The sequence below is a fragment of the Ammodytes marinus genome (genome assembly GCF_949987685.1).
Source record: "Ammodytes marinus genome assembly, chromosome: 13".
In the NCBI taxonomy this organism is placed as follows: Eukaryota; Metazoa; Chordata; class Actinopteri; order Uranoscopiformes; family Ammodytidae; genus Ammodytes; species Ammodytes marinus.
Genome location: NC_137217.1, coordinates 26,808,579 through 26,836,177, shown reverse-complemented (window position 1 = coordinate 26,836,177; position 27,599 = coordinate 26,808,579). Strand labels below are relative to the sequence as shown.

Below are 27,599 nucleotides of genomic sequence, written 5' to 3'. Positions count from 1 at the left end.
GGAAAATGTGTAAAACAAGACTTAAAAGGGGTTAAAGATCAGCGCATGCTACTGTCCAAATATTGACACCACAGTTCTCAAGACCTGACAAGATTATAGGCTACCCTATTAACCTTTTAAACTCAGGCATCCACCAGCAGGTCGGTGTAACCTACTTCACAGCTCATTTAACTGTTGCAAGGAGCATTTTCCACCATACAAATCTGTGTCTTATGTTTGTTAGTAATTGCACCAGATGCAGTCCAAATAAACAGGATTTGGAATGTTGTTTGCACATAGTACTAATGGATAAAGAAAGGGTAGATAGCCCAATTGATGCCCTTTACAAACTATCCATGTTGTTGTCCTTTAGAAACTGCGAACATGTGTGTGCTTAATACGAATATTTCTGACTGACTCACTGACCCCACAATAACACCATGTGAGTCATGGAAGCACTCAAAAACTTGGTTAAGTTTTTTTTTTCAGTTTCTGTGGCCGATGTAGCTGCAGTTTAGTCATTGCTGAAGTTCCATTAGCCTACAAAAACCCTTTGAATAAAGTCGACAACTCTTAAATTATGAAAAAAAACATTGAATTTGTGTCTAGGCTATATTTTGTCTATATTTTAATCAGCACCTAACGAATTGGATTTATTTTCATTTAGATGAAATCTACACATGTTCTTTTGTTTATCTGTTAATTAGACTGCAATTTATTAGGTTAATCCTCAGAGGGAAAGATTGATGTAGACCATCACTCAAAGTTCACAAGTTAGACCTCCTGTAGAAACCACGCGTGCCGTCAAATGCTCATAAGAGGAACATGTTAAATCCCAAATATTACGTTGAGTCAGATACAAAAAGGTGAGTAAATGTGTAAACAAATTAAACAGATGTAGGCTGTCTTGTTTCCAAAAGCAGAACGGAGCCGTACAGCAGATTGCAGCCGCGGTAGGCTACTTCCGTTCCGCAGAGGGCGACAGGCAGCAGCCAGCCAAGACTGTGGCGGAGGTCCAGACACAATAGACTGGGTAAGTTTTATTAGCAGGCGAAATACATGATTTAACGCCGACATTTCAACGTGTGGTTAAGTGTGCGAGTCGGTCTCACGCCTGTGTGTATTTTCATGTGAAATCGAAGGTGAGTTGTGTCTCTACACACGCTGAAAAGACGAGCAAACAAACAAGACGGTCGCGGTTAGTTGGTCGCACGGAAAAGGGGCTCCGTCTATGTGCTGGAATCGAGTTGTTCCTGGGCTGCTGTCTGACGCTCTTTAACGTTGTCACATACATTCATAGCCTTGAAATACATCCGTGAACGCTCGTTTTTTTAAGACATGACCACAAGGTTATGTGTTGTAACCAATACACACGATGACTACATTTTGTATAAGGTTTACCCGGTTGTTGGTTCAATTGTAAAGAAGTCGTTGGGCCCGAGTGTTGGTTGCCAGTTGGAGTTGGGAGGGGGGGCAGCCGTTTGCAGGTAGCACGAGCCTTGAATTTATGGCGAGGAGGGGGTCGTCAACTCACCACATAGATAAACTAGCTAAATATCTACATTTATTAGACTTTTAATCTTTAAATAGCAGTGTTAGCTTGAGTTTGCGGATGTGAAATGGTTAACTGACACTGCGTGCTCGGCTAACGGCAGTTCGTTTACCGTCACGGAATCGTTCGCGAACGTTAAATAAATATATGGAAAATACAGCGCACGAGCTAACACCATTGTTTTCACCCCCTCCCCTAATTCTCACCACCCCGCCCGCCCACAACACACACTGTTGGATCGACCAGTTGAACGGATGATTATGAGTATAATTTCACAAGTGATGTGCACATGGCGAGTTAAAATACCCATGTAATGATACACAAAACATTAAAGTCCAACAAACGGGTTTCTGAGGCTCATAATACAAGAACAAGGGCATTTAAATAGGCCTACCCAAGTAAAAAGAAGTTTGACAGTAGGCTTCCACCTTCTCTGGCAAGTAGCCAGCAGTTGCCTATGAAAACATGCAAACCACTGTTTGTTTATAAATAGTGAAAGTGGCTTGTGAACTATGAAACCCATAGGCTATTGTGGCCAAAAATGGTCTCGAAATCATTCTGAAACGGCTCCACCTCATTGTAACATAACATTATTGTTATTCATTTTACGTTTTTGCTGTGTTCTAAACTCTCTGCCCCAGGTTCCGGCTCTTCTCCACAATCCAAAGCGGAATGTCGGATGAGGATTCACGTGCCAGCACCAGCTCTTCATCATCGCCACCTTCCTCCAGCCAAACCAGACAGAGGGACACGCTTTGCAAGAAGAAACGGGAGAGCAAAGCCAGCATGAGCAAGACCTCCAAGCTGCTTTCTACCAGCGCCAAAAGGTGAAAAACAAAATCATGCACCACCAGTTATAATATTCTAAGTTAGCTCTGGACATATCATACAATCAGTCAGCTTTTTTCTCCTTATATTCTGCTTAAATCTGATTTCTTTCTAGTAGCAATTTGGGATTTTTGACTTTGCATGGGAAGAAAAGCACACAACAAAAGACTGTGGTTGCTTTGATCTGATTACTTTAATATATGCATACATGAATACATTGACAAAATTAGGCAAATGTGACACCACATTGACTTCCAGAAGCATCAACGGCAGATTTACAATGAACAGTTTTTCTCCAGTACTTCCACCTTGAATTTCAGTTCAGCAGTTTTATGGAAGAAATCCACAACAGAACACATGCTAATTTTAATTTTATTAGGAAGCTACTTTACTTGTGTGAGCGAGCAGCATAATACATTTTCTCACCTGAAAAAACAACAACAATAGTTATCCTTGTCTTTATAATAGATGCCGTTAGGTAATGGAGAAATGTCATAGTAATGCACTTGAAGTCATAGACTAATTAATTATGTGTCTTTTGCAATTTCACATTGTTTTGTTTTTAGTATACATGAAGAAGATTGTATGACCTCTCTATACAATATGTCATTGATTTAATTTGTTTGTGTGTGTACAGGATTCAGAAAGAGCTGGCTGATATTACTCTGGACCCTCCGCCAAACTGCAGGTCGGTTTCATTGTTTGCTATGTCTGATGTTGGTGTTGTCTTTAATGAATACACTAACATACATTATCAAAGATTCCTCTCGTTTTAAGACATGCAAATGACTTAATGATGTGTTTTCATGCATGTGCTGTGTATTGGCAAGAATTTTCCCAAATTATCTAGAATATGTCTGTGGCAATTTCGTGTAAATTATCTGCATCATATGCTCTGATACAGGCATCTTTGACAAGGTATATTCATCTGATAACTACCTGAATATTTTTGGTGTTTGGTCATTTAGATTAGACCAGATTTTTTGGTTCTGGGAAATCCTGAGCAATATTTTTTCACTTATTTCCTGACATTTATAGACACTATTCGTTAATTGATAATGAAAATTCTCCTCGGTTGCAGCCTTAATTTGATATGGTATTTAGCATGACTGGCACTTCTGCAGCCTGGCTTACTGTAGTGTTATGATTGGAAATTCTATCCTTAAAACTGGATGATGTGGGTTTATGCTCTGGGCGCAGCAGGCGTCCTCCCTCCTGCAGTGTCTCTCCCGAGGTAAATCACTGAAGTCGTCCGTGCTCCTGGCGGCTGCCGGGCTTGACCTCCGACCTCCCTGTGAATACACAGAGGAATCTCTTATCAGGGCTCGGTAGATCAAACAAGCTACCTCAGGACACAGACCATCCCCAAATAAAATAAACACCGTCTGTGTATTAGCAGCTAACTAGAAGAGCACCTTTTTTTGGTATTTATTCACAGTCATGAAATGTGTCTTTATTGTTACTGCTGTCGCTTTCTTTCCAGACTGCTTCCCAGACCTGTTCTCGTGTATTAACAACAGATTCTCGTGCTGATTCTGGGTGGTAGAACTAGCCTTTCTTTTGTCTCTACCTGCCACTGTACAACTTTAAAACATTCAAGCTGTTAGTTTGCAGCAGGGAGACACATAGCATGTACAGATGTTGTACTTAACCACATAGCAAAAACATTCGTACAATTTTGATCAAGAGAGCTATCTGAGATGAGATTTTTTTTTCTTTTATTTTTACCTATTGGACAGCATTTGTATGCACCATGTATAATAATTTTTTCTCATTACTCTGAGATAGCTTCTGATTCACAAAAGATACAATCATTGATAACTAGAACTGCACACACAAACTTGTTTCCTGTTTTTGCGAAAGAGGAACTAAAAAAAACTTATTTCCACTCAACAAGGTCAATGAAACACAATGCTAGTAAATTGCTCATATCATTCAAATCCACCACTTGGAAGTCAAAGCCTAGTAAATGATGAATGAACTTCCTCTCAAATCTTGACATTTTCCATGTAGTCTTCAAAAAACAGTGGATTAAGAATGTGGATTAACAGTGGATTAAGAGTGGATGAATGCTTTTGAAAGGTCTGACAATGAAAGTCAAAAGCACAGGTTTCAGCAACGGGCCTCATTCAATTCATAATGTACTACTTAATTACAACAATGAAGTTTGACATCTTATAATACACACTGCCCCAGCACACAATGGATTAAAAGCCATGTTTAATTGAGCACCTGGTATTATGTGATGATGTATTTGTAATGACTTAAATGTTGAAAATACACTTCGACTAAACTTGTTATCCAATGTTATGGAAATTTAACAGGTCTTCATTTTGTGATAATGAAACTGAAGTACCGTACTTTTCGGCCTACAAGCCGCGACTTTTTCCCCGTTTTTCGACCCTGTTATTACACAGCACAGTATATATTCTGTAGCTACTGGGGATGGGCGTTAGTAATCGAGTACTCGAGTACTCCTCGTTTCAAATGATCTCGATTGGTGGATGAGGAAAATCGTTTTTTGTTTTTTTTAGTGTTTGTAGCCTTTAGGCCAGCCGGCGGGCCGCCCCTATTTTAAAATGTTATATGCGTGTACAAAACGGCACAAAACGGATGTAAAGTTTAACAAAATTAAATATTTTGATCCAAGTTAAATAAACTAAGCGTTGTGTCAAACAGAAACCGCAAATAACTGCCACCTCCGTGCAGCGCAGCCAGTGTGTGGCCTCCACAGCACCGCGGAGCTGAATGCGGTGCTGGAAAACTTGGAAAGGCACGTAAAGAAGCCAGGCTGACTTCGGGCACATTCGAGCAAACGATAAGAAGCCTTTATTATGGAATATAGGATTGAGATTCAAAAGCCGACGGTGTAACGTTCCGTTAACGAGGAATTAGTCGCGGTAATTAGTCACGGACAGGAGTGAGCATACGCGGTTGGATATACTAGCCTACTACTTCTACTGCTTTGGTGAGTTATTTAGCCTATCTATGTGTTTAAATTGTAGGACGATAATTGTATTGTATTTGCTGCCCTTCTTATTTAAAATGTCTATTTTGAATGTTAGCCAACTGCAGCCCATGCTTTTTTTCTCTCTCTTTTTTCTCTCTCCACCGCAGACCTACTCGATCGGTTTAAATTGTGGCCCGCTTATTTAATTACTTTCAGTTAGGAAAATGTGTTTTAAACTTGTGGAAAATAAATCCTTAATATCATATGGCAACTGTGACTGTTTGACATAAGCATTGAGCGCTTTATTGCGGTCAACCGTTGTTCTGTAGACAGATGCGTTGCGTCCTAAAAATAGAAAAAAGTTTAACGAGGAATGATTGATCCTCGAGGAATGCAAGCGATCACACGAGTAGCGAAAACACTCGTGCCCATCCCTAATAGCTACTATTGCACAAAATGGTAACACTTACGTACGTTATGCAAATATGCAACTTGTTTGTTGAAATGTGGGAGCTTCCTCAAGCAGCCATCTCTTTCCCGACAATCCCCTCCGTGCACGAACTCTTACATATGGTAATTAAACATTATAACACCTGCGGCTTATTGTCCAGTGCGGCATATAGTACGGAAAGTACGGTACTGAGATTTTACATCTTTATGGTTTTGGATTATTTATTTGGTCTATAGGAGGTCTGAATGTTTCTACTAACAATAAGCGCGTTTGTTTTAAATAAATGTGCTCATATCATTCAAATCCACCACTTGGAAGTCAAAGCCTTTAAATGTGGTGGAACTTAATTCTGTCATATCTTATTAATACCCAGCTGATGAGCCCAAAATACGCTTTCTTGGTCGATGTTTCTATGTTGTGACTAGTGCTGAAACTCTGCCAAACGTCTGTGTTAACATTGAACATAAAGGCAAAGCAGAACTCAACATCTGCCCCTCCCCCCATATCATTTTGGATCAATACTATAATGTCCCATACTCACGGCCCTGAGGGGTTCAAGACCACATGTCCTGCATGTAAGAGGGGACAAGGCTTTGAGGAAAAATCAATACAGATTACACATCATGATGCATAGACACATCACTGGGGATTGGCTTTGAACTGAGGCGTCTTCAGAATGATACACGAGGGAAAGGCCCTTTCATCACTCCACATTTAAAGGCAAAACCTACTGAATTTTTAATGTCCCTTAATCTGTAAAAGTCACTTGGCACAATGTATTGTCACAGCATTTTTATATCCAAATTGTAATGATTAATTAAGCACACAAGACATTTGAAGCATTACATTTGCTTTCACACATCAAAGATAAAAGAAGATTTCCCATGATGCTTTTCCCCTTGATCCTTTTGAGGTTCAGCGTTAATGGAAAGGTTTCTTACAGCTTTTGCTCCTGCAGAATGAGTGTTAAGTTTTGGTGGAATTTCCCTGAAATGACACACGTTGATCTTGAATGGAAGGAGGGCATGTGTAGTGTAGAGATCGTATTAGTTCAAGTCTTTTCTGAAAGAGAAAATACCGCTCACCTCAAGTGCATGTTAGGTTTTAGTTATGACTGTGACTTTCGTACTGTAGTACACAAACACACACTGCATTTATTACTCACATCAAGTTGCATTGTTTGAAGGCAACAGAAATCTTCATTGATATATAGAAGCTGTTCTTCAGTGGTTGGATGTATTTTTTTCTATCTGTCATTGTTTATTTATCATGCTGTATTTACTGTGTGATTTTTTTTATTTATTTTTTCGTTTGTGGATGAGATTAACTTGGTCGAGTGTTTTGTTTTCTTCAGAATTACTGGCGAGAAAGTTTGATATAGAATGGTAAATGCTGTTAAACAACAAAGACAAGAACAAACGGAGATTATTTAAAAAATATTATTCCATTGTGTTTGAAAAACCAAAAAAACTGGAAATGCATTTTATTTTTATTGACATCTAAGATGATATGAAGTTCACTGATTCAGCACCGGGAAACATTACTATTTTAAGGAAGTTGCATTCCTTTGTGATACATCGTTTCTATGTTTTCCAAATGATTGTACAGACTTAAGGGACATTTTTATTTTTTTTGCCTTAAGTGCTGGCCCCAAAGGAGACAACATCTATGAGTGGAGGTCGACCATCCTGGGACCCCCGGGCTCCGTGTACGAGGGGGGCGTCTTCTTCCTGGACATCGCCTTCACACCCGACTACCCATTCAAACCCCCCAAGGTACTGAGGTTAACACTGCATGTCTGTTAGCTCATACACACAGTGAAAGTACTGTACAAACAGTGAAAATCATCTGATGGATTATCTGAGTCATTAATATGTATATGAATGTCATGGGGGAGTTTGTGCTCTGCTGTCACACATACTTTGTTTCTTTTTCTATTTTGCTATATTGGTTTTTAAAATGTTACTTAAAGCCACCACGAGTAACATGGCACGTTGGCGTCCCCTTTGGACAAAAGCAGTAGTATTTTAGCAAAGCTGTTTTCTAGCTCGTGCCAGGCGTGCGAGTGTGAACTGAGAAGGGCGCAATATAGTGCATGTCCGTGTTTTGAAAGTGTGAGGACTCTTTTCGGCTCCGTGAGAGTGGTTTTGACACTGCATCAACTAATGCCAGTCAGTGCTACACACACCTGATTGCAATGAGTTGATGCAGCAGCGTCACCTAACTACTCTCTCTCACGGAGCTGAAAGATTACGTGTCCGACTCCTCACATAAAGCGAATTAACGAGAGACGGCAGTTAGTATGGATCACGATGAGGTAATGTGTTTGTGTTGATGTAAATAATGACTATTTCAGATAATGGTTATCTGATGATGGTGAAGCAAAGCAAACTTTGTGTTAGTACCAACCGCTCATTCATTTAGGAGTAAACACTGCAGTCTAGTTTCGCTCTCGTGAAATTGTACTTGGCAACGCCCTCGTCCCGCCCATAGCCTAAATCACTCTCCCTTTTAGCTTTTTTTCATTGCATTCTCTTTTTTTTTCTTTGATGGTTCAGCCCCGTTATCAGTCATTATGACGACAAATAACTGTCTCAAACAAGGCTCCCGCTCCCCTTCCCTCACCTGGGGGGATAGGCTTCTCAAATCGCGTTGCTGCGCCACACTGAAATTTGCGACCAATATGGATAGTGACCATAGAGCCTGCACGAGCGAACCGAAAATCGGACTGGGTGTGCGACCAGACCAAAATCAGTTATAAAAACTATATAAAAATGTCTTTCTTTGCACTGATGGTCTCGTTTGCTGTTGAAGGTAATTTATGATTATCAGAGGAAACATGAGGCTGTTTAAAAGATATTTAAATGTTACTCGTAGCCGCTTTAACGGAAAAGACTTGTGTTTTATTCTATATTTTTGTCATTGTCAACAAACCTATCAAATGAACAGACCAACACCAACAATGTATTGGCTTGTCTCAATAGCTTAAGGACTTTCTGACCTCTTAACCCTGTTTTTGGCACCCAGCCTCAAGCCAATTAGTTCCAACATAAGTCATTCAATCTCCTTCAAGTACTGTTCAAGTATTTATTTTATTCGAGAACAGCAGGAAACTTTAGTAGTTTAAGTAAATGCTACTCTGAAAGGAGTTGGGTGTAGTGTGTTTGAGCATTTGTTGGGGACTATTTTGAGCCACAGATTTGGCTTAAAATCCAGTGAGTAATTCCAGCAGCAGGTTGGTGTAGGAGAGACTCAAAATAAACTACCGCGCTTGTGTTCATGGTAAAAAAAAAAAAACTAACACGTCATTCTGTTTAATAGTGTGACTCAATGATGTATATTTAATATTTGTTTGTAAAACAATGGAGCTTTATAGCACACAGGAAAAAACAGCCTTTGAAGTTCATACACAGATTGTCAGTCTTGAGTGGGATCCCAACTGTGAATAACACTAAAAAGTGAAGAATAAACCCAAATATTTATGTATTTGGATATTTGTTTCTGCTGTTTGTTTTGAGTTAAAACAAACTCTTGTATATTCTGTAAACATTAGCAGGATGTAGCCTTGTAACGTCAGAAAGGCAAAGGGGGAACCTAGATGACCCATCATCAAAGACACTTTTATCTGAGAACCAAAGCTTCGTTTGAAGTGTTGTCTTACTGCAGACTTAATTAGGCATGTGAAAACATAAACATTTCACATTATATTTGCTACAGAAATCCCTTCAGTTCACTTCTGTCTGGTGTATCTATACCTTATGACAAGTTGCTAGTCCTTTGTAATATTTTGTCACGAGTCACAGCACAATGACATTCCCCATTCCTTTTTCGAAGTGTTTCCTTACATTTAGAAGTTCCTCTTTTCAACCACCGGAGGGCGATCAAGTCCCGCAGATCAGCACTGTAATGCAGTGGCACGTTTTCACAGGGTTTCTGTGTGACTGAAATACAGTCCATGCTTATAATATAATCATTTTTTTTTTTTTTGCTCACGACTGCTTCAGTAATATGTACTAAACCTTTTTTAGTTCAAATTTTTGTTTTAGAGAATTAGTATTTAAATTAAATAAACATATTATCCTTAATACGTACGTTTTCAATACTGTAACAATGTATTCCATTACACATGTATTTATCCTGGTTTAATCTGTGGCTAAACAATAGGAAAAGTTTTGGAACCCCCAACAGTGAACTGAACTGCTTGTGTGTGTGTGTTCAGGTAACGTTTCGTACGAGGATCTATCACTGCAACATCAACAGTCAGGGGGTGATCTGTCTGGACATCCTGAAGGACAACTGGAGCCCCGCCCTCACCATCTCCAAGGTGCTGCTGTCCATCTGCTCCCTGCTCACAGACTGTAACCCAGGTAACACTGACATTCTTACTCCATTATTACCTTTGTTTTTTACAGGTAATCATTATGAACAAGTTCTTATTTACAATGGCAGCCTAACAAGCGACAAAATCCACTTAGGGGCTGGGGAGCTGGACTAAGAGATAATATACCTAAGACGTTAACACAACGTCAATATGAAAGCATACCAGTGAATCTTACAGCAAGTGTGAAGGGAGAGCCAGTTGACAAGTGAATAAAGGGTGCAGTGGTGTGTGTTGAATAGGCTATTTGTGGCAAACTGCATAGCAGAGAATAGTTTGTTAAAAACACTTCCTGTTTGCAGCAGGAGTGTCTTCCATGTTGTAAATGGAAGCTTTAAATCTTCTTAAAATTCCGCCAATTTTCACTCCACGTTTCAAGGCGTTATATCAAGTGGAAATGTCCATAAGGAGAGACAGGTGGAGGGAAACTCATACTATTCATACTGGCTGAGTTGCATTTTCAGAAATGTGATTTGATTCACTTTTCATGCTCATTGAATGCAACGCATAACGGCCACGGTTTCACAAACGACAGAAATCTGAAACTCATGTTGTGTAAATGCTTTACATTTGTGCAGTGCAGCCACCTTGACAGGAAACACATCATCATCTGGACGTCCTGTTCATTTTACAAATGTATTCTGCTGGCAAGAGTGAAAGCAGACGGGGAGTTTTTGCAATTTAGTTCCCTGTGTGGGCAACCGACGACACACTCCATTGCTTCTGACGTTTGAAAAGTAGTCGACAGTCTTTTTTACTTTAACATGATAAAGAAAAGGCAACTTTCCACTACAAAATAATGTATTTTTGAAAGACTGATTTGAAACAGGTAAGTTGAGGAAGTAATATCATTACTTACATTTAAAAAATATAAACTTCTGCTAAATGTTCCAGTACATTTACAGAGGACTCGAAAATACGTTTATCGACTCTGACCCACGGTGCAATTTTCCAGCGCAGCAGAACCAAAACTGAATCTCATTTCGCAATGCTATAATTAAATAAAAATTCCAAATATTCATTCAACAAAAAAAAGTGATGTCTGATGAAGGAAACGTTATAAGCCCTTTCATTTTCTTTCTCTCTTTGTCTGCATTTATCACTTCTACGGCCAGACTAACTTGACCTGAAACTTGTTTTTTCCATTCAGCCGATCCCCTGGTGGGAAGCATCGCGACCCAGTACACGACTAACAGAGCGGAACATGACCGAACAGCCAAACAGTGGACGAAGCGATACGCCACATAAACCCACAGAGGACGACAGTGGTGGGAAGAAGAGGAGGGGTGGGGGGGGGGGGGCTCTGGGTAGTCTGTGATGGGGGGTTATTTGTATCTCAGATTTTTAGTACTTTATTGTCTGGTATATTTTTTGCTTCCTGATTAAGTTATCTCCGCAAATATGGTAATAAAGGAACACAATGGAAAGGAAGTCTTGTCTGTTTCATTTTGTTTTCACGTTGGGAATCGAAGGGTGGATTCTACATGCAAACCTGATACACAAGTTATTAGTTCATCACTTACAGTAATACTACCGGGAACTACCTATGTTGATTATGATCAGGGTAACAAGAGTACATTTGAGGTCTTATTTGAATATGTGATAGCGCTGTACCCCACAAAATATAAACATTTAATAAATGGCTTATAACACACTATAATGTTTTTGTGAGCAGATGTTTCCTAATTAATATTAAACAATTATTTAGTTCTGGCGAGCACCCCTTAGTGGAGGCTCTTGTAGATATGTATTACATGGCAGAAATAGGTCCATTAAAGGATGGTAGAATCTTTTGGCGGATATTTTTCGTCTTTTTGTGTTGCCACATAAAAGTCTGTTATTCAAGTGAGTTCTGGGCAATAGGGCATTATAAAAAAACATGGTTACAACAACACCACCAACTGAGACAAGTGTCTACACATTACATAAGAGATCCTTGATTAAATCTCTGCCCTGGCAAAGCTGAAGCGGAACCAAATCACTGCAGTGATTTTTTTTTTAAATCAAATAAAATATCTGAACAAATAAGGACAAATGTTATATTTAGCATCAGGCATATTTAGAGTTTTAATATGAATTCTTAAACTAAGTTTCAGTGTTCAGCTCTAAGAAAACTTCTGATGGCTGAAAGCTCTTGAGGATCGGATGTTCTGCCAAGAGTGAACCGTTCCACAGAGGCCTGAACTCTGGCCAGACAGCCCAATCTGGTAAACAACTACACTCTCTGCAAGTGCACGCAATTTAACTTTTAATCCAACATATTGTTTTATTCTATTTCTATTAATCTAATTTCTGATCTAATGACCGTGGAGCAATCAAAATTAATATTAAATTGATTTTGAAAACAAACCTAGTTTTGTTCACATGCATTAAGAAACAAACTCCAGGGACATCAGGTGTAAATGACACCAGCCATTCACATTTAATGATCAATGTGTAGTCGAGCCGGTGAGTTTAACAACAGCCCAGATAGTAGAGTTAGTATGTAACAGTAAACATAAGAAGCCTATACAATTTGATAATAGCCTTGTTATAAACTGCCAATTCCTCTCAAAAATATGATTCCAAATGTTCCTGCATTTTCCTGTTTTTGATAGTTTTCATTCCGATAGAGTACACTCACTGTTGTTTCTGTGTGATCTTGTAATTATAGTTTTGGTTAGTGTCCTCACAGAGAAAAGCAAGAAAAAACTCACAAAATGCATCCGAAATCAACGTAACAAGTCCAACCCATACCCAACTCTCAAACCTTCACCGTCAAGCAGTATAAAGAAAGGCAGACAGTCACTAAGGAACGCTTACACCTTCTTCTCCACTCCTTTTTAGCTGCTCCCAGCAGGGGAGCTGCGTCAGAACATCTCTGGCCAACAAGAGGACTCAGATGAAACTTTACTTCCAATGCAGAGTCCTTTTTAAACAAGGCCAAATAGACGGTCTGTATACTTCCCAATTGCAGCTTTGCACACATGCTTTTATTTATTACTGGAGTTGTTTGTGTTTTAAAGTCATTTTATGTTGTTTGTGTGCGCCTAACTTAATAGGAGTTTCCGTCACTATGTGATGGACAGAGGTTTTCTGAATTGAATTGTACCAAACCCGATTCAGCTCTACTTTTGATCTGCTTATGATCAAATCTTTGTTTTCTTTGGTAGTTTGGGGACTTCCGCATGTCTCCATAAAATGAAAAAGTGCACAAATTCCCTTTTCACTTCTCAGAAGTCATCCTAACATCTGCGTGATCAAAGAGGACTGTGTTCTATGCACATCAGTGTTTTCAATTTGTCGTCCTTTAATTGTGCGTAGGAGTCGTGCAGAAACTCTTGTCAGTCCAAAAGAGACCTATCATTAAAGTACAGTGAGATCTTGCTCTCAAGATATGAATTCAGCTTAAGTGGTTGTAAGGGAAAAACAAACATTAATTCAATGTCATCAGCCCGAGATAGTAAATCTCCACTCAATGCTCTGCTCTTTCAAAGCCATCACCAGCATCTTGTATTGACCCACCCATATCAAGTGTTGATAACGTGTTTGCAAAAAGCAGCTTGAGCTTTCCAAACCTCACTAGCAACTGTTCGTTTAAGTTTATGAGCATTTAATTATATGTGAGTTTGCCTGGTATATTAATATATCACACTCACTCAAAGCGGATGTGTGCTGAGTATTGTATTGTCAAAACACATAGGCCTACTTCTTTAGGATGATACTTGCTCTCCCTTTTTCAAAGATTATCCTGGAGATTTACATAATCATAATAAAAGTACTCATGCAGAATTCTACCTGATGGCATAGTAGGCTACTGATGTTGCAACTTGTCAAGGTGGTGCTAATTCAAGCATTGTATCGATATTTTAATTTATGACAAAGTATCATTTAAACATCGATAGTACAGCTATCCAAATGTTAATCTGAAAACTCACAACGTTGAAATGTGAAATATATGTAGTGAAGTAAAAAGTAGGCCATAACATTTCCTTTGAGGTAGTGTAGTAGCCTACGCTTCCGGTAGGCCAATACGAGTACAAACCTCTAGTCTACTTGAATTAATTAATATAGTGGTGAAAGAAGTGCTCTGAAAAATACATGTAGCAATACTACAGTTAACAAACACTGTTATGAGTAAAACATTCAAACGTTTACTTAAATAAAAGTACAAAAGTATCTTCATTCAAATATACTTAAAGCATTCATGTTGAACTGCTCATTACAGAATAACGAGGTATACAGTATATTGTATCATGGGATTATAATTGGTGCATTAATGTGTATCACTTTAAATGTTGCAGCTGGTAAATGTGGGGCTTATTTAGCAAAACGTGTTTACTTTATCAGCAGGGTTGCTCCCATGGGTCAATACAATCTGATATGTATTCCTGCAGATAATATATACATCATGATGACGGATTTGTAGATGTTATTGTGTATTTTAATCTGAATCTGACCTTTCTGCATTTCGTTAGTATCTGACAACTGTATAAAAAACACTGGATGTTAGGCTGATGGCCTTGACTAAACTCGAAAGCCTTGAGGGGACAGGAGCGCACGCGGCACAGCCGTACTGTACAGCTCGGGCTTCACCCTTCACGTTGTGTCGTGCAACGCAACGTGAGCTCTGTATTACCATTCCTCGTGGCTCCGCCCCTCATGTGTCCTGAAAGTGTGTCACTGGGTTAAAGTGGCTCTAGCGGCCTGCTGGAGAGGCGTGGCCGACACATGTCACATGGGCGAGTTCACTACTGAGAACATTTAGTTCTCTTGACTAACCCACAAGCTCTCACAACACGGTGGAAGTTCCTCTCAGTCAGACGTACAGAGCCCACTCGTTCTCTCTTGCTCCTGCAGATTATTTCCTGAATCACATATCTTGGTATGAGCTTCGGTACTCGCCTACAATTGTCAATTTATGTCACCTTCGTTTTTGCGACAGCTTCAGATATCGTGGAAGTCAGTTGAGTTTCACTGAATACCTTTTTGGAGATTTTTGCTTTTCCTCGATCGGAGATGCCTGAGGAAATTGGGACAGCCAAGCCCGGTAAGAGGACAATTTGTTTCATAATGATACAATACAATATTGTAATGCTTTTCATTGTATGTAGGCCTATTGTGCAGTGACTTTGCACTGCAGTGGTGGGGCTTTTTAGGGAAATGTGTCCTCTATAAAGGTCTTATTCATCATTAAAAGTGTTAATGCACGTATACCTCCGATGCCTATCCTTGTCTCATGACTTGATTCGCTTTTAGTCCCACTAGAGTCACTTGTGACAGTTTTTAAAATAGGCTTATGTGGTTTAAATTCTCTGCATGCATCATAATGAGTATTATAGGCCTACATATCAAGACAAACTGTCATTTTAATGAGGTCAGAAGAACACGAATGAATGGCGTCCTGAAATCGAAGTGCAGATACATAATCTTGGACTTCAGTGTCAGAATTAATTTGGCATATTTAAAAATATGTTAAATGTTAGTGTCGTGAGGCCAAACTGAATTCAAATCGCTATATTTGCCAAGTTGCGGTGTTTTAAAACAAACGGGGTCAGGAGTGCCAGTGCGGCGCTGTTTCGACGCTGCAGTCACAGTTGACACAACAACAGTGTTTATGTTCTTCGGCGCCGCTCACATGGAACCGCGTATGTAGCCATGTGCATGGTGTGTGTACACGGGTTCTAGAACACTCCTCTGATTGGTCGAGGGGCGTTTCATTCCTCGCGAATGCTTCAGTCGGAGCTCTTCTCTGATTGGCCGTAGCAGAGCCCGTGACGCAGAACGTTGAATAATTCCACTGTGTACCGGCGCTCCAGGCGCGAGGCTGCACTGCAAGATACACGTGAGACAGACGAGGGCAGCAGCAACTGACCTAGATTTGTTTCTACTCCTCCTCCTCGCGCTCTGCTTTCACAGAAATTCATGACAGTTCCACGTGTGGGTGGGCCGTTAAAGAGAACATCATGGAAAGAGTCATCATGGTTGTGGTTAGGTAATCATGTGCTTTGGCCTCTCAATTTAGGAGCTTTTTAGAGCCAATAAAGAAAAGAAAAAAAGATATGTTACACAAATATTCCAATAAATGTGCCGTTTTCTGATCAAAATACATTTTTAAATTGAAATTGACAATGTTTAAACTTGAACCAACCTACTTCAGTTGAACCACTTTCACAGTCACACCAGGACCAGGTTATCACTGATTGTTAATTTAAAAAGCTATTCTTATGTTTTAATGAATTAGGAAGGATTCAATAATAGGCCTATATAGCTTGTCACTGGAGGCTGTTAATCACTTGGTAAGGGTATGTATGTTTGCCCCATCTCATGCCGATTACATTTATTACAAATTATCGATACAAAACTTTTATCGGCTGTTCACTTGCCAGACATGGCATTTCACAACGAGTGGTTGAAGTTTTCCCCTTTGTTTCTATAACTGTTGCCACAGTGCCTCAGTGACCTGTTTGGCCTGTCTATACATGGAGACACTCCCATACAGTACCACCAGGCATGTTATGTAACATGTTTTCTTAGCACTGGGTAAAGCAGGTCAAACACAGCAGTGAATGAATATCTAGAAACACAGTCATGGGATTGTCTGGGCCAGGGAAGGGCACCTGTTCTTACTGCGCCTAAGAGTTTCTTAGGCATGCATAAAACAAAGTTTGATGTTCTTAATGTGGTTATTCATATGGCTCTGTGTGTTTTGTTTCTCAAAAATGGATTCACATAAAAAGAGACACATCCCAAGATAGAAAATTGTGCATTGTGTTTTTGACTCAAGGCAATGGGCCATTTTCATATGAGAAAAAAAAAGCAGTAGAACTATCCTGTCAACATTAGCACCATTATTTATTTAGAAATAAAAAAAGCCTAACACTACGGATGTTATTACATCTAAAGAGCCTTTAAAACAATTGAAAATGATTTTATTATTTATTTTAGAAGTTATTCACCTGCTATAACATTCTGTCTCTGTCTCTCCCTGTCCACAGGAGGAGTCATAGCCTATATCTCGTCGGGCTCTGCCTCCAGCCCTGTGTCTTGTATGAGCACCAGCCCCAGCAGAGGCTACCTGTCCACCTCACCGCCTGTGTCTCGCCCATCGCTGCCCAGCAGGGCCGTGGGCATGGTGGTGGATATCTGTCCACCGGGCAAGAACCCGCGCAGCCACGGCATGGAGAAGGCCGGGCGCTCTACAGCTGCCAAGAGCAGCATCACAAGTAAGCACAAGACCAACCTAAGTCTCACCATTACCGAAATAGTATGTTGATTAGAAAATAAATGCTGCGTATCTGAACTGGTGCACGTGAATCATTGCTTTTCTTGTGTCTTCTTTCAGAAATCAACGGCATGGTGCTGTTGTGCAAGGTGTGCGGTGACGTAGCATCTGGCTTCCACTATGGCGTCCATGCCTGTGAGGGCTGCAAGGTGAGACAAGTCCCCAGAACAAAGCATTGCCTCTCAGCGAGTTTGATTCATATCCTCCTGTGTGTGTGACTGACTGTACGTGCTCACATGATTAACCCTCCTGTGGTGTCTTTACTTAGGGCTTCTTCAGGAGAAGCATCCAGCAGAACATCCAGTACAAGAAGTGTCTCAAGATGGAGAGCTGCATCATTATGAGGATCAACAGGAACCGCTGCCAGCAGTGTCGGTTCAAGAAGTGTCTGTCTGTGGGCATGTCCAGAGATGGTGAGCATTCAGTTCCCCTTTCATTCAGCTGCCACATTTATTATCATACAGTTTAATCCAAAAGTAAATCATTTTCTCCTTTTTAAGTGTTGTTAACGGCTGTCATGTCTTACTCTTAGCTGTCCGATTTGGCCGCATCCCAAAGCGGGAGAAGCAGAGGATGCTGCTGGAGATGCAGAACGCAATGAACAACATGATGAGCAACAACAGCCAGCTGCACAGCATGCTGCACGGCAACCAGAGTCCACCTCTGTCCATGGAGACCATGACCAGTGAAGCCAGCTCCTCATCCTCCTCTTCCCCGTCCCACTCCAACCCCTCGTCCCCTCAGAGTGCCCAGGACTCCATGGACACAAACTCTAGCTCCGCCTCCTCCTGCTCGTCAGACAGTGGCGAGGATGAGGTTGTGGTGTCGTCGCGGCAACACCAAGATGCCTTCACGTTCAGCCAGCAGAGGTCACAAAGACCGGGCAAGGCCTCGCCGTCGGCGGTAACAGTCACCATGGAGACGGGGTGCAACAGTCGTGTGGAACAGCAACAGGAGAGCTGGAACTCCTGGAACAACAATGCGGCTGTGGGCGGTAACCAGCAAGGTTCCTACGGTAACAGCCAGCACGTCACCAACACTGTTTACAGGGAGGAAAGGGAAGTCTACCAGCAGCAGCCTCAGCAGCAGCTTAGCAGCACCCCTAGCTGTGAACCTTCAGAAGACAGTCAAAGGCAGCATGAATTCAACACGCACACTGCCCCAAGTGGTTACAATGGACCATCCACCTTCGGTGTGAATCACAGAGCACACTTGGTGAGTAATCTCTTCCCCCCCATCATGAAATTCATACTTCTTTTCTTGAAAACTGGCTAAAGCTAAAGTATTGATCATCCACCCTGATTGACCCTCTGGCTGTTTGTTTTTCCAGGTCTGTCCCATGAACACATCACCCTACGTGGACCCTCACAAGCCGAGCCAAGAGGTCTGGGAAGAATTCTCCATGAGCTTCACCCCCGCCGTGCGGGAGGTGGTCGACTTCGCCAAGAGGATCCCGGGCTTCCGCGACCTCCCCGAGCACGACCAAGTCGGCCTGCTGAAAGCTGGAACTTTCGAGGTGAGAGGGCAAACAAGCAAAACATAAACACTACATGTTATTTTGTGCTCGCTTTGAAGTTGGCTGACTGTTCAAACAATCTGAATATTGGAACCAGTGCAAACAGAGCAGAATCAGCTGTGTGTGTGTGTGGTCTAATATTTGCTCTGATAACAGTTGGAATGGAAATGAAAGAGACTTCCCAAACTCTGTTTAGTTGTGAATGAGACTATTTAACATAGTTATTTTAGAAAACGGGACACTTCTGCATTTAAATCGTACCGTAAACCATAAACTAAAAATCCTTCCCTCTCTTGACTCCCAAGGTGCTGATGGTCCGATTCGCCTCTCTGTTCAACATGGTGGAGAGGACAGTCACCTTCCTGAGTGGAAAACGCTACAGCCTGGACACCCTGCGGTCGCTAGGCGCCGGAGAACTGCTCAACTCCATGTGCGAGTTCAGTGAGAAGCTGGCGGCGCTTCGGCTGGACACGGAGGAAATGAGCCTCTTCATGGCCTTGGTGCTCGTCTCAGCCGGTAAGAACAGTTCAGTCACAAAACATGTTGCACCAAATATACGACCCGTTAAAATGAAACAATGGGTTAAGGTTGAGTCGGCAATTGTAGAGAGTGCTTGTTGTCAAAATCTATTTTTGTCAATATCTCCTCAAACTCTGAGGTGTGTGCATTGAATAAATCCAGTCTTAATACACAGCCTAGGGTTTGTAAACTGGCATGTAAACAAAGGGTGTGTAAAGGGGGCAACCGTAGCTAGCAACATGCCCGATTACAGTGCCTAGTCTGGGTATTAACTCTGGATATTTTTTTTCCGCACACACACAGTACGTACAGGTAGTGGATCGTATAGAGTTATTCACTGATTTAGCCAAACACTCATTTTGACAACAAGCATTCTCCAGAATTGCTTACTCCACCTTTTAACTCAGAAACATTATTTAAACCAATTTTCTGTGATGTATTTAAAAAGTAAAATACAAGCGTTAACCCTTTCTCCCTTTTTGTATTTTCTTGCTCAGATCGCTCAGGCATCCAGGACCTAGACTCAGTGGAGGCACTGCAGGACAAACTGATCCGGGGCCTGCGGAACCTTGTGATGCAGAACCACGGCGACGACTCGGCCACCACCTTCACCAAGCTGCTGCTCAAGCTCCCCGAGCTGCGGTCACTCAACAACATGCACTCAGAGGAACTGCTCTCCTTCAAAGTTCACCCATGAACGCTTCCTAAAGTGGGGGGTAACATCTGTCCCCTCCAACCTTTATCCACACACACCTCCACCAACAACCTCTGTGTTCGACCAACCCCAGTTTAGTTTTTGTTCATAGAATGTGTAAAAAAAAAAAAAAAGATTCTATTTTTGTTAAGTAGACTGTGTGGGGTCTGAAGAGAGAACAATATTAAAAGTACTGTATTTATAGAAGAGTTAGCTTAAGAACACGCAAGTGCACGTGTGTGAGAAGTTTTTAGTTTTTGTAAAGTTGGAGGCGCTCTTTTATTTGTGAGAAAGAACAGCACTTAACTGGCTTCACAAAATTGTAGAATGGGAAACAATTAGTCGATCCAAAAGCCATTTAATTCCAAAGTGTATTATCAGATAAGGAAGTGAATGTGAGAGACAATATATATATACCTTACCTTACATGCAGCGTGTTTTTTTGGTCCAATATTTTGACTGACCGATACATGTCAGCGAGAAAGGCAAGCTATGAATCGACGAATGTGTGACGATTGCTGCTAATGCATGGCTATACTTACTGCAAACTATTATTACTTGGATCTTCTCCCCTTGCCTCAGAAAGCATCAGATCATTGACTCAGTGTATATACAGTGTTGTACATTTTTTCTTTTAATATTTTAAAATGTCTACTGCCTGTACACTGGTGATTTCTGGGGGAGTCGATGGCGCCATTTTCAGCAACACTACATTTGCACATGTTCTGGAGCGGATATACCAAGTAACAATATCCACAGCATCATGTAAAGGCTGCATGTTAATGTAGTCACAAAAGTGTTTTTTTTTTGTTGCTGTTTTCCCACTTTCTGGTTTTTATGATATGTTTATTATTATTAATATTTTTTAAATCAAACTGTTTTCAGCATAGCACTGAATTTGACACATGTTTTTGTTATCCATTTTGTTGAAATATCATTCTTCGACTGGCAGCACTGCTGTATGTAAATATCTGTATAAATATATATATATATATAAATATCTGATGAACATAGAATATATGAATAAATGCAAGTGAAAAGTACTCTTTGTAGTTTGTGTTTTAATTGATATCAAAGTATGTTGAGGCAGAAGAATCTCCAGAGTAGCAATGACGGTTGTTCACCACCAGATGGCGCTATTTGCCCACAGGATCTAGATTTTAACTCAGAAACGACTTCTCATAGATCTTGTGTTTCCATTTTGTCTCTGCTGCATAATGTTTACTAGTTTGGAATCAAAAGACCCAAGGGTAACCGCCTACAGAGCAACATTTTAGATTTACTTTCATACATTTGAAATCAGTTCCAACAAAATAATTTTTAAACAAGACACTAATCAGACAATTTGGTTCTCATGCCTCAATAGTGCTCATAGGACCATGGTAAAAGGCAACATAGGTGGATCTCTAGGGGTTAATTGCAATTATCTTGATGTGGAACAGGTGCACATAGCCTCATACAAACACTTCAAACAAAAATGTCCTCACTTTCCAAACTGTCCTCACTCCTTAGGTCTAAAACTCACATTGGTCCTCACACAGATGGAAATACAAGTTCACATTCATGCACGCACACACGCACTGATTGATGTTTTTAGGTCAAACAGTGAGATGCAAACCAGTGTGATCTTCAGTTCAAGTCAATCAAATTAAAACACATCGATTTGTCATGTGATTGACTCAACATATCACCTAAGAAACCATGTATACAATCATCTTCCTTCAAAAATGTTATTCACAAAATTGCATTGTCTTAAGTTCATACAAACTTTCAGAAAAATATAAAGAAAGAGTGTAACATCACAATAAAAGGTCAGAATATTCCCAAAAAGGTTAAATATAAAGTATCCAATGAAAGTAAATACATCTGTAATTATTCATTTGACTTTTTTCAAAGGACAGTCTATTTTTCCTGTTGATGGATTAGGAGGAAAAATGGAATCTACTTTCTATTCAAATCTCTTTAAATGTATCATTCAAATCCTAGTCATCACATAACATCAACATCCACTCCGATCTGATGATGATGGAAATGCGGCAGTCGAAAAGAAAAAAATACTAGTTAAAGCTGCAGTTGAGAGTTTTTTTACTGTATTATTTGGCAAAACTGTCATAATAGCCATTCAGCTATAGGTAAAGTGGTCTGAAAATATTTTTTTATCACTTTGCTCCCCCCTGCCTCTGTGTGCTGCCCCCCAAAATTGCCACCGCTCATGTTAATTTTGACCAATCAGAGCGAGGTCAGATTCTCTGTTCTTATTGGCTGTGGGACCTTGGCAACGACGTTGATGCGTCAGTTGCGTGAGCGTTCACGACCCTAGCAGTCTGACACTAGCCTACTGTTTGGTACTACTACGGCGGACAGCGAGTAGCAATGTCTTCACAAACGAACCCTCAATTTACCATTCCCAGGATACCAACAACTAACACCGCTAAGACAGCAAAAAAACGAGGAAAGACGAATGTTGAAAAGTTAACTGCTGAAAGGGAGACGGAGAGAGCTCGAAAAAAAGTACACCGGCCATGTCTTCTTGCCCTATCACATCAAGTCAACTCAAAGCGATTTTGTCGCTATATTTAGTGACTTTTCAGCCCCCCTGGCGACTTTTTTTTTCAAAACAGCGTCAAGCGACAAATCTAGCTTTTTTTTCTGGTGTTATCATTACTAATGTTTAATCACCTCGGAATCGGACATGGTGTTTGTCTCCTGTCAATGTAACTGAATTCACATGAACGCGCATAGCTGTTGTTCGGAGGGAGGAACTACAGCAGGTAGAGCGTTGGGAAAACAGCCGTTGGAATCCCAACGGCTGAAACTCTCAACTGCAGCTTTAACATGTGCGTGATTTTTTTGCAAATGTCAATACATTTGAACTAACTTATATAAGCTCTTTCATAGTCATAAGAGGCCGGATTTAGGAGCTAAAAAGTGAAATTACAGGCTACAAGTGTTTCATAGCATGAAATAGACATATCTATAATACAAATAAGATAAATATTAATATCAATTATTGTCTATTGTAAATACAGTTTCTGTTTACATTCGCTGTTTCTCACCAAAACATGTTGTGACTATCCTTCACTTAAAAACTCCCCTGTTGTTTTCCTTTAATTGTTGCTGATTTGTGTAAGTGATTTTGTTCAGGAACATTTAAAAAGTCAGACTAGAAGCAAACCTCCTCAATACAGATACAGATACTTTGCATACAAGGGTGAGATGATTCATTCAAATTGAACTGGCCGTGTTAAGTAAACTTCCACTTACGCGTGAAGATGATGTAAATTTGGTAATCAAAGATAGGAAGACAGTAGTTAACCTCTCCACATAATGTGTTGGGAACTCAGATACATTTAAAACGTTCAGGTATTTATTAAGTTAAATTTAGCGGTGATGTCATGAGAAGTTGCATTCTCGTGAAGAGTTAGATGATAAGATTGATACCACTTTCACATTTGTACGATAAAATATGAAGTTATCAGTTAGACTTGGAAATCTTTATATAATGTCTCATATGCACATAATCAGATCAAGCAAAGCTAAATTATCTCCAGGAGGTGATCATTTTTTTTCAAGGTGTCACAATGTTAACATGAAGTATTAAGTCAAAGTATTTTTTAAGACCGACAAAGGGAAAAGGTTGTTGTTGTTTTTGCCAGGGTGTGTCACAGTTTTTTCCTCCAATCCGTGGCATTGGAAGGTAATCATTCAGCTGCCGATCATAATGTACTAGATTTGCATTTTCATATAAAAACAACCCTGAACACAACGGCATTAGTCAAACACTGAAGAGGACAGTCAACTATGGCTGTTGGCAACTGAAGAGATTTAAAGTCTGGTAAGTTGCTATCTAACAAAATATAACTTTAAATATTTGCTGGATAATATTAAATAACAAATAAATACAATTGAACTTGATGTTTAATTTCTTTTTAATACTGCAATTTGATACAATACAACTCTCATTTTGTATATATATTCCACAGTGACCCAAACTCAACATGGACCAGACCTTCTTAATACTCCTGCTTACAGGTGAGAAACACACAATCATGTGCATCGCATGTGCAATAATAATAATAATAATAATAATGATAATAATAATAATAATAATAATAGCTAATTGTTTTACTAACACTAATCCTTTTGGTGAAATTACATTAATCTCAAGGCTTTTTTCGCATTAGCTAGTTGAAATATGTTAATTTGCCAGAATGCAGTAAAATACATAAAACATTTTTTTAAGTAGATTAGATTTTATTTTCTTGTCATTGCACAAAGAACAGATACGAAGACATAAAACATGTAGTTTATTTTCTAACCACACGTGTAAAAAGCAGTATGTGCAGTGTAAAGTAATGTAAAGAATTAATAGTAGAGTATAGCAGGGGTAGATATGAATACGCTTTGATACAGTATGACCAAAAAGATATGCAATGCAGGTACAATGAATTGCAGGAGCAAAGTGTTATAAAGAACAAGTTGCTGGTGTTATGGTTAAAATGCAGTGTATGCACTACAGTTATGTCAGATATGACTCAGGTATGAAGAACACACCTTATAATAAACTTCTGAACATGGAAATATGTGTTAAAACCATTTGAAAATGAAATATGGTTATGGTTCTTCTTTATTTATTTCAGTTGGAAATGACAAGAAATCCACTTCCCTCCTCAGGTCTCTGCATCTCCTCCGGTTCCTTCTCTAAAGTCTTCTACTTTATCGAAGAGAATATGACTTGGAAAGAGGCACGCACGTACTGCAAAGCTGAGCACACTGAATTGGTGCAAATTAGTGACCAGGAAAGCCTGAATGAAATGATGTATGCGCCCTATGGGGCCGGGGGTTACGCGGGCAAGGCCTGGATAGGACTGTACCAGAACACTATTAAATGGGAGTGGGTGGACAAAGACCCAGTCACATATTTCAACTGGGAATATGATCTGCCAGACAACGAAACCGTCTATACATTCTGTGTGACCATCAGTAGCAATGGAACCTGGAATAACGCCAGCTGCTTGGAATTTAAACCTGCTGTTTGTAAGACACTGTCCTCCGAAGGTATTCAACTTCTTTAAAGATAAAACAGGCATGAGCCCTCCATCGGTCAAAAACTTAATTGATTAATGTGTTTCAGTTGGCAACTAGTTATTTAACAATAACTGATGCAGTGAATAGCTTCTTATTTCTTAAACAACCGTGTCAGAAGACATATGCTGTGGTTTTGGAAAAGATGTAACTGTTTCAGGGGCTTGAAATTATTGGCCTGCATGAAACAAAGAAAACTACTGGAATAAATGAAACTGCTGATATCATGTTAAGAAATGTCCAAAGCATTATTAGAACCTGAATAGATAGTGGTGAACCGTCATCTTTGAGGAAGAAATGTGGTCGGAAAAATATCGACATTAGAACTCCCAGCTCTGTGTAACAGTTCAAGTAAGAGCATTACCACACACACAATGCTAAGAGAACATAAGCGATATGGACAATGCAGATGTGTAGCCTTAAGAAAACCACTTACAAGTGGGGATTATCAGGATAAAATGCTTCAATTTGCCAGCGAGCATACAGATTGGACTCTGGAGCAATGGAAAAAGGTTGTGTGGTCTGATGAGACCAGATTGACCCTGTTCCAGAAAGATGGTCGCATCAGAGTAAGAAGAGAGGTGGATGAAGTGATGCTCCCATCATGCCTAGTGCCTACTGTACAAGCCTGTGTGGCAGCTATGGGGTTCCTTCAGATGCTTCAGTTGGTCAGGTCTAGGGTTTCAGCAACCTTATGTGTCAAATAAGCTTACAAAATGTGTAATGGTGCATATGTGCTGTAATCGAAGCTAAGGATGGTCCAACAAGATATTTGATTGTGTCACTTTTTTTTTAAAATTCAATACACACATTTATCTCATAAAAAATCTCTACAAATCAATAGTAATTAAATATATTTTTGCCCAGTCATATAATTATATGTTAAGGCATTAGCAACAACCACAAGATGAAAACTTGACTTTAAATATAAATATATATATGATATTAATGTAGCCTAGAGCTTATTTTTTAGGAGCAACTTGTGATCCAGATGTTGTAGATGTATTTACAGTAGCTTATTGATATGATACCAATGGACATTTATCTAGGAGAATATAATATAATAATTGTTTAGTTTTGCTTCCAGAATACGTATTACACATGCACTCTTTTTATTATAGAAATTATAAAAAGTTTAGATAGTCTATTAAAAACTATCTAAACTTTTTTTTTTAATTTTCATTGTCTTTCTCCCAACAGAGCCCAGCTACTTCATAACTGATGATTTGTATACTTGGGTGGATGCCATAAGCCTTTGCAAAGAAAGCGGAGGAATCCTGGCCACTGTATCTGATGCAGAGACAAACGAGATAGTCCGGGGACTTCTGTCAGAACTTCCAGGTTTTTAATCATCTGGTTTTTATTACTTAATGTTTAAAACTTCTTAAATGTAATTTCTAAGTCTTATGCTTGCCGACGTGAAGCACTTTTAATTGGCTCTGTGTTTGGAATATGCTATATATTTATATGAAGCCTCCTTGTCTTGTCTCTTCTCTTTCACAAGCATGGATTGGCCTCAGCAGACCTCATTACTGGCTTTGGTCAGAAAGTGGAAGTATTACCAGATTTGAAAACTGGAATCCTGACCAACCTGACAACATGAATGGAGAAGAAAGTTGTGCGGCCATAACGGTGACAAATGGAAGCTGGACTGATGAGAAGTGCACCAACGCCTTACCTTTCTTCTGCTATGGACGTATGAATCACTAAAACTGTGAAACAGATTTATCAGATTACAAGCTTCTAGAATACTATTTGTTGCTAGACAATGGGTGACATTTCTGCACTCCATTTTCTGCACATGGCGCTAATGCTTACAAACAAACAAACAAACAAAATGTTTCCTCACTGACACTTGAATTTTGTTTGGGACCCTTTGTAGTTCTCAAAACCTCTAAAAGAGTATTGAAGATAAAGTTCCAGTCCAGTGCAAACTTGGAAGATCCAATCCTAAATGCCGACCTGCTGCAGCAGGTAGGAATGGTGTGTGTGTGTGTGTGTGTGTGTGTGTGTGTGTGTGTGTGTGTGTGTGTGTGTGTGTGTGTGTGTGTGTGTGTGTGTGTGTGTGTGTGTGTGTGTGTGCGTGCGTGCGTGAACCTCGCGTGCTTAAGAGAAAGAAACAGGATGCAAAGAAAAGGACATTAAAAAAAATACTTTGACTGGTATCTTTCTTCTTCCTTAGATGCATGCAGCATTTGTTAATCAGGGAGTGACTGACTTCAATCTGAGCTGGAGGAAACTGCCTGTGAAACAGATACAAGAGAGCAGTGACAAACCAGGAGGTAGGTAGGTACACAAACACACAAACACTTAACTACATCACTTATGGGGTTTTTGCAATGACTTAAATACATTTCCTGTAAACCTACCCTAACCTTAACCA

General features: G+C 39.9%; 2 protein-coding genes across 2 annotated transcripts; both read left to right on the top strand.

Moving 5' to 3' along the window:
* Positions 1-885: 885 nt before the first annotated feature.
* On the top strand, positions 886-11,421 carry LOC307259181 (ubiquitin-conjugating enzyme E2 E1). Its single transcript, XM_080038932.1, has 6 exons — positions 886-1,012; positions 2,173-2,358; positions 2,997-3,047; positions 7,403-7,535; positions 9,980-10,127; positions 11,289-11,421. Exons 2-6 carry the CDS (start codon positions 2,204-2,206, stop codon positions 11,384-11,386), a joined length of 585 nt encoding a protein of 194 aa, XP_079895058.1. The 5' UTR covers positions 886-1,012; positions 2,173-2,203; the 3' UTR covers positions 11,387-11,421.
* A 3,503-nt stretch (positions 11,422-14,924) lies between these two features.
* nr1d2a (nuclear receptor subfamily 1, group D, member 2a) lies at positions 14,925-21,174 on the top strand. Its single transcript, XM_080039376.1, has 8 exons — positions 14,925-15,167; positions 17,116-17,343; positions 17,463-17,551; positions 17,671-17,815; positions 17,935-18,617; positions 18,733-18,918; positions 19,224-19,434; positions 19,935-21,174. The coding sequence occupies exons 1-8, from the start codon at positions 15,137-15,139 to the stop codon at positions 20,132-20,134; spliced, it is 1,773 nt and encodes a 590-aa protein (XP_079895502.1). The 5' UTR covers positions 14,925-15,136; the 3' UTR covers positions 20,135-21,174.
* The last annotated feature ends 6,425 nt before the right edge of the window (positions 21,175-27,599 follow it).